Below are 17,553 nucleotides of genomic sequence, written 5' to 3' on the forward strand. Positions count from 1 at the left end.
CCGAACCGAGACCTGTGGTGTGGATGCTGTCGTCTGCCAGAGCCTCCTTGCTGTGCTGGGCGAAGCTGGTTTCACTCGTATTGCTGGACCTCTCCTCTCTTGAGATTTGTGGGCTGATCGGTCTCTCCACGCCTGCCCCGCTATACTGTAGATTGACTGGCGGGCTAGCATCATTGTTGATACTCATCTTTCTCAGCTCCGGCCTCTCTGAACGTGCTTTCAGGGCTCTATAGTTAGTCATTAAGGAGCCGTGCATAAGTAATGATTCGTGCGGGGCTTTTTCAATTAGGCGTCGGCATAGCTCTTCAAATTGGCGCCAATGTGAATTGTTAAAGATGTCTTGTATGTCAGCTTCCTCCGTAGCAGCCATTTTAGATTCAAGATGACGCAGGAACTTATACTATTTATTCGAATGGTTCTGTATACGTAAGTCCTTCTTTTAGGTCCGTCCAGGTTTAATGATAGGAAATGTAGAAATTCGGGGTAGTAGCTTAATGTGTCCAACTGCAGCTAAATACCTCGGACTCCCGAGGGGGATGGCGCTGCCTATTAGGTGCCGCCGCACTAGGCCTCTGTAGTCTGATTTCGTGCTGCAGCTTCAAAAATACAGCTCAATTTTGGTGATATAGCGTGCTACTAAACAGTAGTTCAATGCCAGATGCAAATTTGGGTTATTAGCTGTAATAGTTCTCTGAATCGGCGGATTAGGAGAAATTCAGCTGGAGCTCCAAAAAGTGTGACCGATCCGATCACTTGTTCAGACACGCCCCCCCTTCTTGGCAATTTTTAATACTATTGAGATGTTCTCCTAGTCTGGTACGTAGTTCACGTTGTGATTCCTATATATCTTTTGCCACACAAACAGGATAAACAATATATAACATTCCTGGTTCTACAGTTTGCAAATCCATACATTCTTTTGATAGCACCTGAGAATCAATTAAACTCTCTATCATTGATAATATATTTACAGAAACTGCATGATCCGCAAGGATATGTGCCACAGATATTTGTGTTAGTCCTTTTTCTTACAAAATGACTCCTTACCAATTTATTCTCAATCGTGGGTGCTCTCCTCCTGCTAGTGAGAAGACCAGTCTTTGTCCGATTTATGGATTTTGGTGTGTCGCTTAAGTATTTCACTTATAGATTTGTGTTCTGAGTTAAAAGTACTGACAAATCTAATTTTTTCATCTGCATTGGTATTCTTTATCTTAGGCACCAACTGTTGGTCTCCAGGAGTACGCTTAGCCCTCTGAAAAGCTTTTCAAACTATTTGGCGTGTGTATCCCCTATCTCTTAAAGGGACACTCAAGTCAAAATTAAACTTCGTGATTCAGATACAGCATGCAATTTTAAACAACTTTCCAATTTACTTCCATTAACAAAATGTGCACAGTCTTTTTATATTTACACTTTTTGAGTCATCAACTCCTACTGAGCATGTGCAAGAATTCACAGCATATACGTATATGCATTTGTGATTGGCTGATGACTGTCACATGATACAGGGGGAGTGGAAATAGACATAACTTTGCAATTTATTTAACAAAAATCTACTACTCATTTGAAGTTCAGACTAAGTGCTATTGCATTGTCTTATCATGCATTTGTTGATTATGCAAATGTACAGTGTTGACTGGTCCTTTAAGCGTATTTTAAGCTCTTTTGTAAAATACAGGAACAAAAAATTCTAGAGGCGAAAAGACAACTTAGTGATGACAAATGCTATAAACCTCTTTTCTCCAACATTGGTGTGTCCGGTCCACGGCGTCATCCTTACTTGTGGGATATTCTCTTCCCCAACAGGAAATGGCAAAGAGTCCCAGCAAAGCTGGTCACATGATCCCTCCTAGGCTCTGCCCACCCCAGTCATTCTCTTTGCCGTTGCACAGGCAACATCTCCACGGAGATGGTTAAGAGTTTTTTGTAGTTTTATTCTTCTATCAAGTGTTTGTTATTTTAAAATAGTGCTGGTATGTACTATTTACTCTGAAACAGAAAAGGATGAAGATTTCTGTTTGTAAGAGGAAGATGATTTTTAGCAGACAGTAACTAAAATCGATTGCTGTTTCCACACAGGACTGTTGAGATGAAGTAACTTCAGTTGGGGGAAACAGTTAGCAGTCTTTTCTGCTTAAGGTATGACTAGCCATATTTCTAACAAGACCATGTAATGCTGGAAGGCTGTCATTTCCCCTCATGGGGACCGGTAAGCCATTTTCTTAGTTAAACATAAAAGAATAAAGGGCTTCAAAAAGGGCTTAAAAACTGGTAGACATTTTTCTGGGCTAAAACAATTGCTTTACTAGGCATATTATGCAGATTCTAACTAATTATTGGTATTATAATCTTGGGGAACGTTTAGAAAAACGGCAGGCACTGTGTTGGACACCTTTTTCAGATGGGGGCCTTTCTAGTTATAGACAGAGCCTCATTCTGGGACTGTATAGGGGTTAAATGTAAAAACGGCTCCGGTTCCGTTAATTTAAGGGTTAAAGCTCTGAAATTTGGTGTGCAATACTTTTAATGCTTTAAGACACTGTGGTGAAATTTTGGTGAATTTTGAACAATTCCTTCATACTTTTTCACATATTCAGTAATAAAGTGTTTTCAGTTTGAAATTTAAAGTGACAGTAACGGTTTTATTTTAAAACGTTTTTTGTGCTTTGTTGACAAGTTTAAGTCTGTTTAACATGTCTGTACCATCAGATAAGCTATGTTCTATATGTATGAAAGCCAATATGTCTCCCCATTTAAATTTATGTGATAATTGTGCCATAGTGTCCAAACAAAGTAAGGACAGTAATGCCACAGATAATGATATTGCCCAAGATGATTCCTCAAATGAGGGGAGTAAACATGATACTACATCATCCCCTACTGTGTCTACACCAGTTATGCCCACACAGGAGGCCCCTAGTAAAGGTTTTGCAAGCCGTGGTGCCTTCCATTTAGGTGACCTGATTTGCTCCCTCCCTTCATCCGTGTCCTAAAGCTTTGGTATTGGTTCCCACAAGTAAGGATGACGCCGTGGACCGGACACACCAATGTTGGAGAAAACAGAATTTATGCTTACCTGATAAATTACTTTCTCCAACGGTGTGTCCGGTCCACGGCCCGCCCTGGTTTTTTAATCAGGTCTGATGAATTATTTTCTCTAACTACAGTCACCACGGTATCATATGGTTTCTCCTATATATATTTCCTCCTGTCCGTTGGTCGAATGACTGGGGTGGGCGGAGCCTAGGAGGGATCATGTGACCAGCTTTGCTGGGAATCTTTGCCATTTCCTGTTGGGGAAGAGAATATCCCACAAGTAAGGATGACGCCGTGGACCGGACACACCGTTGGAGAAAGTAATTTATCAGGTAAGCATAAATTCTGTTTTCTCTAACCCAACCTCCCAATATTTGGAGAGATAAAATACCATGATTAATAAAGCCAAACAGGATGGCCTTATAAGTCCTAAAGAATGGCAATTTTTACAAGTTAAAAATCCAAAAGTATCTACTCTATATCTACTACCTAAAGTACATAAAAATAAACCCCCTGGGAGGCCAATTGTCTCAAGTACTGGGAGCTTGAGTGAACAAGCCAGCAGGTTTCTTGAGCTTTATTTACATGATATAGTATGGTCATTGCCATCATTTGTCAGACACCATGGATATTTTGAGTAAAACCAATGATTTATCTTTTGAAAACGATACCATGTTAATAAGCTGTGATGTAGAATCACTATACACATCAATCAAACATAAGGGATGTGCAGCTGTTAATAGCATGGAAGCTACAGATAAATGGAAATGGAATGAGTTTATTATATCTTTACTCAACTTTTGTCTTGAAGCGTAACTATTTTGTGTTCAGTGATCGGTTGTATTTACAAACCCAGGACACGTCAATTTGTGTTGTGTTTTTTTTTATTTATTTTTTTTATAATGACTTGTACCAATATACTCAATATATCCACCTTTGGTATAGATAAATAGATGAGCTCTTCATTATTTGGACCGGAAGTGAAACTCTATTCAGAGAATTTATGACCAGACTCAACAACAATGATCTAAGTCTCAAATTGACGTATAATATGAGTACTGAAATGGTGTACTATTTACACGACAAATACATTTACATTTATGTTTATGATAGTAATGACACTATGAAAACCAGTACCTATCTTCACAATAAAGTTTCTTTCATGTAATTAACAAGAGTCCATGAGCTAGTGACGTATGGGATATACATTCCTACCAGGAGGGGCAAAGTTTCCCAAACCTTAAAATGCCTATAAATACACCCCTCACCACACCCACAAATCAGTTTTACAAACTTTGCCTCCGATGGAGGTGGTGAAGTAAGTTTGTGCTAGATTCTACGTTGATATGCGCTCCGCAGCAGGTTGGAGCCCGGTTTTCCTCTCAGCGTGCAGTGAATGTCAGAGGGATGTGAGGAGAGTATTGCCTATTTGAATGCAATGATCTCCTTCTACGGGGTCTATTTCATAAGGTTCTCTGTTATCGGTCGTAGAGATTCATCTCTTACCTCCCTTTTCAGATCGACGATATACTCTTATATTTACCATTACCTCTACTGATTCTCGTTTCAGTACTGGTTTGGCTTTCTACAAACATGTAGATAAGTGTCCTGGGGTAAGTAAGTCTTATTTTCTGTGACACTCTAAGCTATGGTTGGGCACTTTATTTATAAAGTTCTAAATATATGTATTCAAACATTTATTTGCCTTGACTCAGAATGTTCAACTTTCCTTATTTTCAGACAGTCAGTTTCATATTTGGGATTATGCATTGAATTATCATATTTTTCTTACCTCAAAAATTTGACTTTTTTCCCTGTGGGCTGTTAGGCTCGCGGGGGCTGAAAATGCTTCATTTTATTGCGTCATTCTTGGCGCGGACTTTTTTGGCGCAAAAATTCTTTTCCGTTTCCGGCGTCATACGTGTCGCCGGAAGTTGCGTCATTTTTTGACGTTATTTTGCGCCAAAAATGTTGGCGTTCCGGATGTGGCGTCATTTTTGGCGCCAAAAGCATTTAGGCGCCAAATAATGTGGGCGTCTTATTTGGCGCTAAAAAATATGGGCGTCGCTTTTGTCTCCACATTATTTCAGTCTCATTTTTCATTTGCTTCTGGTTGCTAGAAGCTTGATATTTGGCATTCTTTCCCATTCCTGAAACTGTCTTATAAGGAATTTGATCTATTTTGCTTTATATGTTGTTTTTTCTCTTACATATTGCAAGATGTCTCACGTTGCATCTGAGCCAGAAGATACTACAGGAAAATCACTGCCTGCTGGATCTACCAAAGCTAAGTGTATCTGCTGTAAACTTTTGGTAGCTATTCCTCCAGCTGTTGTTTGTAATAATTGTCATGACAAACTTGTTAAAGCAGATAATATTTCCTTTAGTAATGTACCATTGCCTGTTGCAGTTCCCTCAACATCTAAGGTGCAGAATGTTCCTGATAACATAAGAGATTTTGTTTCTGAATCCATAAAGAAGGTTTTGTCTGTTATTTCTCCTTCTAGTAAACGTAAAAAGTCTTTTAAATCTTCTCTCTCTACAGATGAATTTTTAAATGAACACTATCATTCTGATTCTTTGGACTCTTCTGGTTCAGAGGATTCTATCTCAGAGATTGATGCTGATAAATCTTCATATTTATTTAAGATGGAATTTATTCGCTCTTTACTTAAAGAAGTACTAATTGCTTTAGAAATAGAGGATTCTAGTCCTCTTGATACTAATTCTATACGTTTGGATAAGGTTTTTAAAGCTCCTGCGGTTATTCCAGAAGTTTTTCCTGTTCCTAATGCTATTTCTGCAGTAATTTCCAAAGAATGGGATAAATTGGGTAATTCATTTACTCCTTCTAAACGTTTTAAGCAATTATATCCTGTTCCGCCTGACAGGTTGGAATTTTGGGACAAAATCCCTAAAGTTGATGGGGCTATTTCTACCCTTGCTAAACGTACTACCATTCCTACGTCAGATGGTACCTCGTTTAAGGATCCTTTAGATAGAAAAATTGAATCTTTTCTAAGAAAAGCTTATCTGTGTTCAGGTAATCTTCTTAGACCTGCTATATCATTGGCTGATGTTGCTGCAGCTTCAACTTTTTGGTTGGAAACTCTAGCGCAACAAGTAACAAATCGTGATTCTCATGATATTATTATTCTTCTCCAGCATGCTAATAATTTTATCTGTGATGCCATTTTTTGATATTATTAGAGTTGATGTTAGGTTTATGTCTCTGGCTATCTTAGCCAGAAGAGCTTTATGGCTTAAGACTTGGAATGCTGATATGGCTTCTAAATCAACTCTACTTTCCATTTCTTTCCAGGGAAACAAATTATTTGGTTCTCAGTTGGATTCTATTATTTCAACTGTTACTGGTGGGAAAGGAACTTTTTTACCACAGGATAAAAAATCTAAAGGTAAAAACAGGGCTAACAATCGTTTTCGTTCCTTTCGTTTCAACAAAGAACAAAAGCCTGATCCTTCGTCCTCAGGAGCAGTTTCAGTTTGGAAACCATCTCCAGTCTGGAATAAATCCAAGCCTGCTAGAAAGGCAAAGCCTGCTTCTAAGTTCACATGAAGGTACGGCCCTCATTCCAGTTCAGCTGGTAGGGGGCAGGTTACGTTTTTTCAAAGAAATTTGGATCAATTCTGTTCACAATCTTTGGATTCAGAACATTGTTTCAGAAGGGTACAGAATTGGTTTCAAGATGAGACCTCCTGCAAAGAGATTTTTTCTTTCCCGTGTCCCAGTAAATCCAGTGAAAGCTCAAGCATTTCTGAATTGTGTTTCAGATCTAGAGTTGGCTGGAGTAATTATGCCAGTTCCAGTTCCGGAACAGGGGATGGGGTTTTATTCAAATCTCTTCATTGTACCAAAGAAGGAGAATTCCTTCAGACCAGTTCTGGATCTAAAATTATTGAATCGTTATGTAAGGATACCAACGTTCAAGATGGTAACTGTAAGGACTATATTGCCTTTTGTTCAGCAAGGGAATTATATGTCCACAATAGATTTACAGGATGCATATCTGCATATTCCGATTCATCCAGATCATTATCAGTTCCTGAGATTCTCTTTTCTAGACAAGCATTACCAATTTGTGGCTCTACCGTTTGGCCTTGCTACAGCTCCAAGAATTTTCACAAAGATTCTCGGTGCCCTTCTGTCTGTAATCAGAGAACAGGGTATTGTGGTATTTCCTTTTTTGGACGATATCTTGGTACTTGCTCAGTCTTTACATTTAGCAGAGTCTCATACGAATCGACTTGTGTTGTTTCTTCAAGATCATGGTTGGAGGATCAATTTACCAAAAAGTTCTTTGATTCCTCAAACAAGGGTAACCTTTCTGGGTTTCCAGATAGATTCAGTGTCCATGACTCTGTCTTTAACAGACAAGAGACGTCTAAAATTGATTACAGCTTGTCGAAACCTTCAGTCTCAATCATTCCCTTCGGTAGCCTTATGCATGGAAATTCTAGGTCTTATGACTGCTGCATCGGACGCGATCCCCTTTGCTCGTTTTCACATGCGACCTCTTCAGCTCTGTATGCTGAACCAATGGTGCAGGGATTACACGAAGATATATCAATTAATATCTTTAAAACCGATTGTTCGACACTCTCTAACGTGGTGGACAGATCACCATCGTTTAATTCAGGGGGCTTCTTTTGTTCTTCCGACCTGGACTGTAATTTCAACAGATGCAAGTCTCACAGGTTGGGGAGCTGTGTGAGGATCTCTGACGGCACAAGGAGTTTGGGAATCTCAGGAGGTGAGATTACCGATCAATATTTTGGAACTCCGTGCAATTTTCAGAGCTCTTCAGTTTTGGCCTCTTCTGAAGAGAGAATCGTTCATTTGTTTTCAGACAGACAATGTCACAACTGTGGCATACATCAATCATCAAGGAGGGACTCACAGTCCTCTGGCTATGAAAGAAGTATCTCGAATTTTGGTTTGGGCGGAATCCAGCTCCTGTCTAATCTCTGCGGTTCATATCCCAGGTGTAGACAATTGGGAAGCGGATTATCTCAGTCGCCAAACGTTGCATCCGGGCGAATGGTCTCTTCACCCAGAGGTATTTCTTCAGATTGTTCAAATGTGGGGGCTCCCAGAGATAGATCTGATGGCCTCTCATCTAAACAAGAAACTTCCCAGGTATCTGTCCAGATCCCGGGATCCTCAGGCGGAGGCAGTGGATGCATTATCACTTCCTTGGAAGTATCATCCTGCCTATATCTTTCCGCCTCTAGTTCTTCTTCCAAGAGTAATCTCCAAGATTCTGAGGGAATGCTCGTTTGTTCTGCTAATAGCTCCGGCATGGCCTCACAGGTTTTGGTATGCGGATCTTGTCCGGATGGCATCTTGCCAACCATGGACTCTTCCGTTAAGACCAGACCTTCTGTCGCAAGGTCCTTTTTTCCATCCGGATCTGAAATCCTTAAATTTAAAGGTATGGAGATTGAACGCTTGATTCTTGGTCAAAGAGGTTTCTCTGACCCCGTGATTAATACTATGTTACAGTCTCGTAAATCTGTATCTCGAGAGATATATTATAGAGTCTGGAAGACTTATATTTCTTGGTGTCTTTCTCATCATTTTTCTTGGCATTCTTTTAGAATACCGAGAATTTTACAGTTTCTTCAGGATGGTTTAGATAAGGGTTTGTCCGCAAGTTCTTTGAAAGGACTAATCTCCGCTCTTTCTGTTCTTTTTCACAGAAAGATTGCTATTCTTCCTGATATTCATTGTTTTGTACAAGCTTTGGTTCGTATAAAACCTGTCATTAAGTCAATTTCTCCTCCTTGGAGTTTGAATTTGGTTCTGGGAGCTCTTCAAGCTCCTCCGTTTGAACCTATGCATTCATTGGACATTAAATTACTTTCTTGGAAAGTTTTGTTCCTTTTGGCCATCTCTTCTGCTAGAAGAGTTTCTGAATTATCTGCTCTTTCTTGTGAGTCTCCTTTTCTGATTTTTCATCAGGATAAGGCGGTGTTGCGAACTTCTTTTGAATTTTTACCTAAGGTTGTGAATTCCAACAACATTAGTAGAGAAATTGTGGTTCCTTCATTATGTCCTAATCCTAAGAATTCTAAGGAGAAATCGTTGCATTCTTTGGATGTTGTTAGAGCTTTGAAATATTATGTTGAAGCTACGAAATCTTTCCGTAAGACTTCTAGTCTATTTGTTATCTTTTCCGGTTCTAGGAAAGGCCAGAAAGCTTCTGCCATTTCTTTGGCATCTTGGTTGAAATCTTTGATTCATCTTGCCTATGTTGAGTCGGGTAAAATTCCGCCTCAGAGAATTACAGCTCATTCTACTAGGTCAGTATCTACTTCCTGGGCGTTTAGGAATGAAGCTTCGGTTGACCAGATCTGCAAAGCAGCAACTTGGTCCTCTTTGCATACTTTTACTAAATTCTACCATTTTGATGTATTTTCTTCTTCTGAAGCAGTTTTTGGTAGAAAAGTTCTTCAGGCAGCGATTTCAGTTTGAATCTTCTGCTTATGTTTCTCGTTAAACTTTATTTTGGGTGTGGATTATTTTCAGCAGGAATTGGCTGTCTTTATTTTATCCCTCCCTCTCTAGTGACTCTTGTGTGGAAAGATCCACATCTTGGGTAGTCATTATCCCATACGTCACTAGCTCATGGACTCTTGTTAATTACATGAAAGAAAACATAATTTATGTAAGAACTTACCTGATAAATTCATTTCTTTCATATTAACAAGAGTCCATGAGGCCCACCCTTTTTTGTGGTGGTTATGATTTTTTTGTATAAAGCACAATTATTCCAATTCCTTATTTTATATGCTTCGCACTTTTTTTCTTATCACCCCACTTCTTGGCTATTCGTTAAACTGATTTGTGGGTGTGGTGAGGGGTGTATTTATAGGCATTTTAAGGTTTGGGAAACTTTGCCCCTCCTGGTAGGAATGTATATCCCATACGTCACTAGCTCATGGACTCTTGTTAATATGAAAGAAATGAATTTATCAGGTAAGTTCTTACATAAATTATGTTTTTTTATTATCTCTCTTTGTTAGTATAGCTGTATAGTGTCGTTTCAGCATATATATTTATAATAGAGGAATTATATCACTATTGTATCACAATTCAGATTACAATGACTAGCAGGATAGGACACAACATTGAATTCATTAATCCTAGTTGGGTTTTATTGTGGTATACTCATTGAAGGGTCAGTTCATTAAAATATATTGTCAGTGATGTATTTAGTCTGATGATATGATGGTAAATTATTATGTCATACTTAACGTCCTCTACGACAGAGATATTTGTGGGACATATGAATTATGATATGACTTAACATTGGTTCTATAAATTATTGCGCATCAGGCAGTTTTTCCTGAGTTGGCAACCTGTCTATTAGTACAGTGTTTTTCAACCAGCCGTGGCACACTAGTGTGCCGTGAGAGATCCTCAGGTGTGCCGCGGCAGACTGACAACAGTACAGGGGTGTCCCTCTTTCAAATTTTGAAATATTGGGAGGTATGTGACAGGCTCATTAGGCATCATTTACAACCATGACATTGACATTCATTCACAGACAATCATTATGATTAAGCAAAAGAAAGAGATTCAAGAGTTCCAATTGTAGAAGAATCAAATGGCTTTATTAAGGATAAAATCCAAAGGTATACCAGCACGGTAACAGAGAGACAGCTGGCCCTACTAGTTTCGGCGGTGTGCCGTAATCTAAGACCTGCTGTGTAATTACAAGTGGGTGTTTAAAAGTAACTCTCTACACAATCATTGGCTGCAGGGGGGTTAGAAATACCACTCCCCCTTAACCCTTGCCAGGGTGAAAAAGAATGGAGGGAATTATCAACATAGATGTAGACAAATGTAATATAATACATAAGTTAAAATACATACATTGATAAGAGTCAAATTAGTTAGAAAAGGGGGAGGGGGGAAAGAAAAGTTTTAACATTAATAATCAACAACTAAAGCTGCATGTCATATAAGAAAATAACAATAGTTTTGTTACCAGAAATGGATTAAATATATACAAATTTGTACAATAGTGTGAATAAATCAATAGCGAGCAAAATAAACAAGTTGAAAATTTTGAAGTATACAATTGATGTATATACAATCCATTCAGCAAGACAAGAACACATTATAACATAGATAACTACAGAGCCTGGTTATGCTAGAAGACTAATACAAAAGATGCAATCTAGTGAAGGAAATTCCTCAAATGTAGTGGTACATCATGGGGTACTAAAGATAAACCATTGAAGTATAAACATAAGAGAGACAAAAGTAAGACTTCTCAAATATGAATATCTAAGTACCCACATATTTACCAATACAGGAACAATCAAAATACAATGCATAAACAATATATATTTTTATTTAATCAAAGCTAATAACCAAAAAGCCCTAATAGTATAAATATGAAGACATGAGATTGAACCTAAAACAACATAATATAATGTTGTATTTATCTTATTTATAAAAAATTATTATTATTATTAGGGATTGGGTTTCTCAAAAAAATGTGAATGCCTTAAGTATTCTGAATGTTTTTTTACCAGTGTAGATGTTAACTATACAGTAAATGGAAAAGTAACAATGCTATATTATATTCAGCACCAGTGATTGATCAGATCAAATTCCGAATTGAAGCCATTAGGGACCTGAGTGCGTAGTCTGAAAATCCAGAATGCTTCCTGGCGTGCTAAAATAGCATCTGTGATACCCTTAAAAACATGTTTAGGGTGGGCGCTTTTGTGATGTAAAAGGGTATTTCCTGCAATGGGTTTTCGATACAAATTGGATATAATAGTGTCAGTGTCTCCCCTTAGGTTAACATCCAGAAAATGAATTTCTGATTTCTGCCATTCATGGGTGAATTTCACTCCATTGTCACTTATGTTCAGGAATTCTGTTAACTCCTCAGCCGATTTGCCATCAGAGGACCAAATAATAATCAGATCGTCAATGAAACGTTTATACAATCGTATATGATGGATGAAGGGGTTTCTATCTGCATAGACAAAGTTGGTCTCTAGCCATCCCATAAATATGTTAGCATATGACGGGGCAAATTTTGCCCCCATGGCAGTACCTTGTCTCTGCAGATAGAACACCCCCTCAAACATAAAATAATTATGTTTTAACAAAAAAGAGGTCACTCTGATGATAAAATCGGCTGCAGAGTTATCCATGGAGTAAAAGGATTCCAAGAAGTGTTTAATGGCACTAATGCCCATATCATGGGGGATAGTGGAATATAATGACACCACATCGATGGTGAGCCAACTATCCAGTGGTGTCCAGACAAAACCATTGAGTATCTGTAAGATATGTGTGGTGTCCCTGATGTAACTGTGTAAGGAGTGTACAATGGGTTGCAGGATAGCGTCCAACCATTCTGACAATGGCTCTAAAAGGGAGCCAATGCCAGAAACGATTGGACGTCCCTTTACCTCCTCAAGACTCTTGTGGACTTTTGGTAAATGATGGAAGATCGGGACCACTGGGTACTCAACATAAAGATATTGAACAGTATCGTCATCCATGAGGTCCAAAAATCTTCCATCATCCAACAATTGTGATAATTCCCTCTGGAATCTTTTAGTGGGATCACATGAGAGAACTGAATATGTATCAGGATCTCCCAATTGTCTCATGGCTTCATGGACATATGTGTCCTTGTCAAGGAGTACAACACTTCCACCCTTGTCAGAGTTCCTAATGACAAGGGAATCCTTATTTTTAAGAGCAGCTAGTGCTTCTTTTTCACGTAAAGACAATTATGATTTTTTGTGAATGAATGTCAATATGTCATGTATAGTTTGTAGGAGGCATGACAGCACAGTACAGCATATATGTATATATGTGTATATATGTATATACTGTATATATATATATATATATATATATATATATATATCCTGTATTAGGCTACAATGTGTGATTTTGTAAAATTTTGGGATGGTGGTGTGCCACAGGATTTTTTTATGTAAAAAAGTGTGCCACGGCAAAAAAAAGGTTGCAAATCACTGTATTAGTATAACTCGAAATGAGCTCTCAATAGTTGTTAAATATTTTTTGCTGCCTTTGAATTTGCACCTTTTATTAGCGTTTAATTGCTGTGAGGTTAAACCTCTTTTTTCAGTTAATAGTATACGGTGCTGTTTCTTAGGTGGTTAGTTAATCAGTAGCTTTTCAGTTACTTTGTGACACTTGGTTATTTCTTTAATTACTACGTGGTTGCGAACTCATTTACATTTCTCAGATTTTAGTCTAAGTATTAATGCACACATACCACATTTATTAATTTATTCTTAATAAAAGTTATATTTATTTTCCTGCTAGGGTTTCCCTCTCCTTGCCTTAATGGGTATGTTTATATTGTGCCTCTTTTTTTCTATGAGTGCTCCCATTTTTGTCCATCTTTTCTTTACTCCTTGTTGGTACATTTGCAATACGGACAGTGTGCACCCCCCCACATAACTTGATATAATCATTTTTCTAATCTTCCTAGATTCCTTGATAGTACTAACTATTAGTGGGGCATTAATTGATATTTACCCTAAAAATTATATCTTTAACATCAAGACCATTACCAAATGTTTATAACATCACTCCCAGTTTCTTAAACTTGAGGCAACATTATAAACCTGATGAAAACAGGCAGAATTGTACTCCTATCCTATGTTCCCCAATTTGTTTCTCGTTTTTTCCTATTTGGATTTTACATGCTTGTGTCCAAGAAGATTTAAAAATTTAAAATGATATCGCATATGAGGCCTGCCTACTAAGATTGATAGGCACTGTAATTATTTTATTTTAAGGAAACCGCTTATTTATGTATTTTGTATGATAAAAGTATGAGAAATTAGCACCCTCTGCTACCCAATTGTGGTTTTTGCCTGTGCAGGAAGAAGGTTATCTCATTTTCTGGTTGGCAACGGGGGAAATAATAGATTGAGGTTTTATAGCCAAGGTTTATATTTGAAGTCTGCATTTTTCTTTATTTCCTGTAATATTAAATTCTCTAATTTTTTTTCTCCCTTTCAGATGCGAAGTGCAAGCTTTAATACTGATCCATTTGTGAGAGAATTTGGAATTATGGTGAAAGATGACATGACAGATGTTACTGGCAGAGTCCTTCAACCTCCTTCAATCCTTTATGGAGGCAGGGTATGGGAAGAGCCAAATGCTCCCTTGGTAGCCATCTCCATAGTTCTTTTTACAGTGTCTTGCTTTTGCAATGCTTTTATAATAATCATTTTTTTAACTCAATAAGAATGCTGTTTGTGTATAGCTAATTATAACCAGTTGCTGAGTGATGCTGCTTGCATGTTGTGTGTTTTTGTTTGCAGGTCGTAATCAAACATCTTATGAGCCTTAATCTTTTGTTTCTTAAAATATTAACCTTATATCCATATTCCAAACTGTTAAATGAAATATTAATTGTAAGGTACTGCTTGCTATTATGTCTGGTAAGGCAAATTCTTTTGTCTTGTATATGAAAAAGCAGCAGTTTTTTATATGTGAAGTATGTTTTTCATATAAGTGGCGAGAGTCCCACGATCCGTTACATATGGGATTTCATTCCTACCACTAGGAGGAGTTTCCCAAACCACAAGAGCCCTTTAAAACCCCTCCCACCTTGAACATACCTTAGTTTTTACTTTTTCTCAGTTGGAGGTGGTAAAAGCATGAATATGTGCATGATTTCTTCAGTGAAAGGTGCTAAGTTGAGGGATGTATTGGGTATGGTTTATGATATGATTGCTTTGCATCATGGGGAATCCTTTATAGGCCCTTTAAATTCGATTTCAGGGACTAGTCTTCTTCCTCCCTACATTATACTCCTATTCCATTACCTCTGCTGATATGTTTCAGTATTTGTTTGGCTGCCTGCTACTTGCTTGATAGTAGACGAGGGTCTATGGGTAAGTATGTTTACATTTTTATATAAAGGCACTCATAAAGCCATATTTCAGGCACTTTTAATTACGTTTATCTATATATGGCCCTGGGACAAAATATCACTATTACCCTTGCTTTGTTCACAAATTTATTTTGGCATGCTTTCTACCAAGTCAGCTGTAGTAGCCCAGTGATTGGCTCAGCTACCTAGCAAGCAGACAGGTTTAGAAATTGAATCCAGCTGCAGCTACTTGCTCCTTGATTGTGCCTTTTAAAAGTTAGTTTAACAAAATAGACCGAACATGTTTTAAGGGATACTGGTATACCTGCATTAACTTTATCTGTAAAGTTATTGAAAAGGAGTATCATTTTCCTTCTTAATATGAGGAGAGTCCACAGCATCATTCCTTACTGTTAGGAAATACTGAACCTGGCCACCAGGAGGAGGCAAAGACACCCCAGTCAAAGGTTCAAATACTTCCCCTACTTCCCTCATATACCAGTCATTCATTGCCTTTTGTCACAGGAGGTTGGCAGAGAAGTGTCAGAAGATTCAAAATAGTTTCTTAAGAAGGGCATCTACCCTTTGTAATGGGTTTGGAGTTTTAAGTAGTTTTGTCAACCTCTTAGTGAGAGCATTGACAAATGCAGGGAGAGTCTTTCTGCGAACCCATCCAGACTCGTATTAACTCCTAAGCAATCAGTGTTGATGAGTTTTACTGCCTGCTTCCATCACTCAAGTTCATGTCAGCTAGCAATTCTACAAGACTGTCACACTTGAGGCTGTGTTTCTGTTCCACCGCATAGATTCCGGTAAGATTGTTTCATTTTTTACACATATAACGCCATAAGACAGGGTCACAGTGTGGCTTCTTTTATCTGTATGGAATCAAGGGTTAATAGGGGGATTATTGAACAGTGGGGATTAATCACATAAATGTATTTGATTATGCTGCAACATGTGTTTTGGGCTCAGGCAGATGTTGGAACGTACATGTTTTTACTTTCGTCTTTTGAGCTGCACAGCTTGAAAGACTTGGCGCGGGTTTTTTTCTTCTTTTTTTTTGCTCTTATAGCAGGGGCGGTCCTGCATTGCGCACCATGTGACCGGGTGCGGTGACAATTTTTTTCCTCTTTTCCTGACCGTGCTGGTTACCTGAGAAGAAGTGGTTTCTGTTTTGCCTGGGTCATAGGAAGTGGTAAGTGCCCCAGCCATTGGGGCTATAAAGGTGCCGTTTCTTTCATGTAATTAACAAGAGTCCATGAGCTAGTGACGTATGGGATATACATTCCTACCAGGAGGGGCAAAGTTTCCCAAACCTTAAAATGCCTATAAATACACCCCTCACCACACCCACAAATCAGTTTTACAAACTTTGCCTCCAAGGGAGGTGGTGAAGTAAGTTTGTGCTAGATTCTACGTTGATATGCGCTCCGCAGCAAGTTGGAGCCCGGTTTTCCTCTCAGCGTGCAGTGAATGTCAGAGGGATGTGAAGAGAGTATTGCCTATTGAATGCAGTGATCTCCTTCTACGGGGTCTATTTCATAAGGTTCTCTGTTATCGGTCGTAGAGATTCATCTCTTACCTCCCTTTTCAGATCGACGATATACTCTTATATTTACCATTTCCTCTACTGATTCTCGTTTCAGTACTGGTTTGGCTTTCTACAAACATGTAGATAAGTGTCCTGGGGTAAGTAAGTCTTATTTTCTGTGACACTCTAAGCTATGGTTGGGCACTTTATTTATAAAGTTCTAAATATATGTATTCAAACATTTATTTGCCTTGACTCAGAATGTTCAACTTTCCTTATTTTCAGACAGTCAGTTTCATATTTGGGATTATGCATTGAATTATCATATTTTTCTTACCTCAAAAATTTGACTTTTTTCCCTGTGGGCTGTTAGGCTCGCGGGGGCTGAAAATGCTTCATTTTATTGCGTCATTCTTGGCGCGGACTTTTTTGGCGCAAAAATAATTTTCCGTTTCCGGCGTCATACGTGTCGCCGGAAGTTGCGTCATTTTTTGACGTTATTTTGCGCCAAAAATGTCGGCGTTCCGGATGTGGCGTCATTTTTGGCGCCAAAAGCATTTAGGCGCCAAATAATGTGGGCGTTTTATTTGGCGCTAAAAAATATGGGCGTCGCTTTTGTCTCCACATTATTTCAGTCTCATTTTTCATTTGCTTCTGGTTGCTAGAAGCTTGATATTTGGCATTCTTTCCCATTCCTGAAACTGTCTTATAAGGAATTTGATCTATTTTGCTTTATATGTTGTTTTTTCTCTTACATATTGCAAGATGTCTCACGTTGCATCTGAGCCAGAAGATACTACAGGAAAATCACTGCCTGCTGGATCTACCAAAGCTAAGTGTATCTGCTGTAAACTTTTGGTAGCTATTCCTCCAGCTGTTGTTTGTAATAATTGTCATGACAAACTTGTTAAAGCAGATAATATTTCCTTTAGTAATGTACCATTGCCTGTTGCAGTTCCCTCAACATCTAAGGTGCAGAATGTTCCTGATAACATAAGAGATTTTGTTTCTGAATCCATAAAGAAGGCTTTGTCTGTTATTTCTCCTTCTAGTAAACGTAAA

The 17,553-nt window shown here is 38.3% G+C and overlaps 1 protein-coding gene across 1 annotated transcript in view; it reads left to right on the plus strand.

Annotated features, from left to right (window-relative positions):
* Window positions 1-17,553, plus strand: part of AGO2 (argonaute RISC catalytic component 2) — a 598,276-nt gene that overhangs the window by 308,778 nt on the left and 271,945 nt on the right. Inside the window, exon 10 of the mRNA XM_053715953.1 lies at window positions 14,099-14,221. Within this exon, the coding sequence (XP_053571928.1) occupies window positions 14,099-14,221 (123 nt within the window). The remainder of the gene's footprint in view (window positions 1-14,098; window positions 14,222-17,553) is intronic.

This window comes from Bombina bombina, chromosome 5 (assembly GCF_027579735.1).
Source record: "Bombina bombina isolate aBomBom1 chromosome 5, aBomBom1.pri, whole genome shotgun sequence".
NCBI lineage: Eukaryota > Metazoa > Chordata > Amphibia > Anura > Bombinatoridae > Bombina > Bombina bombina.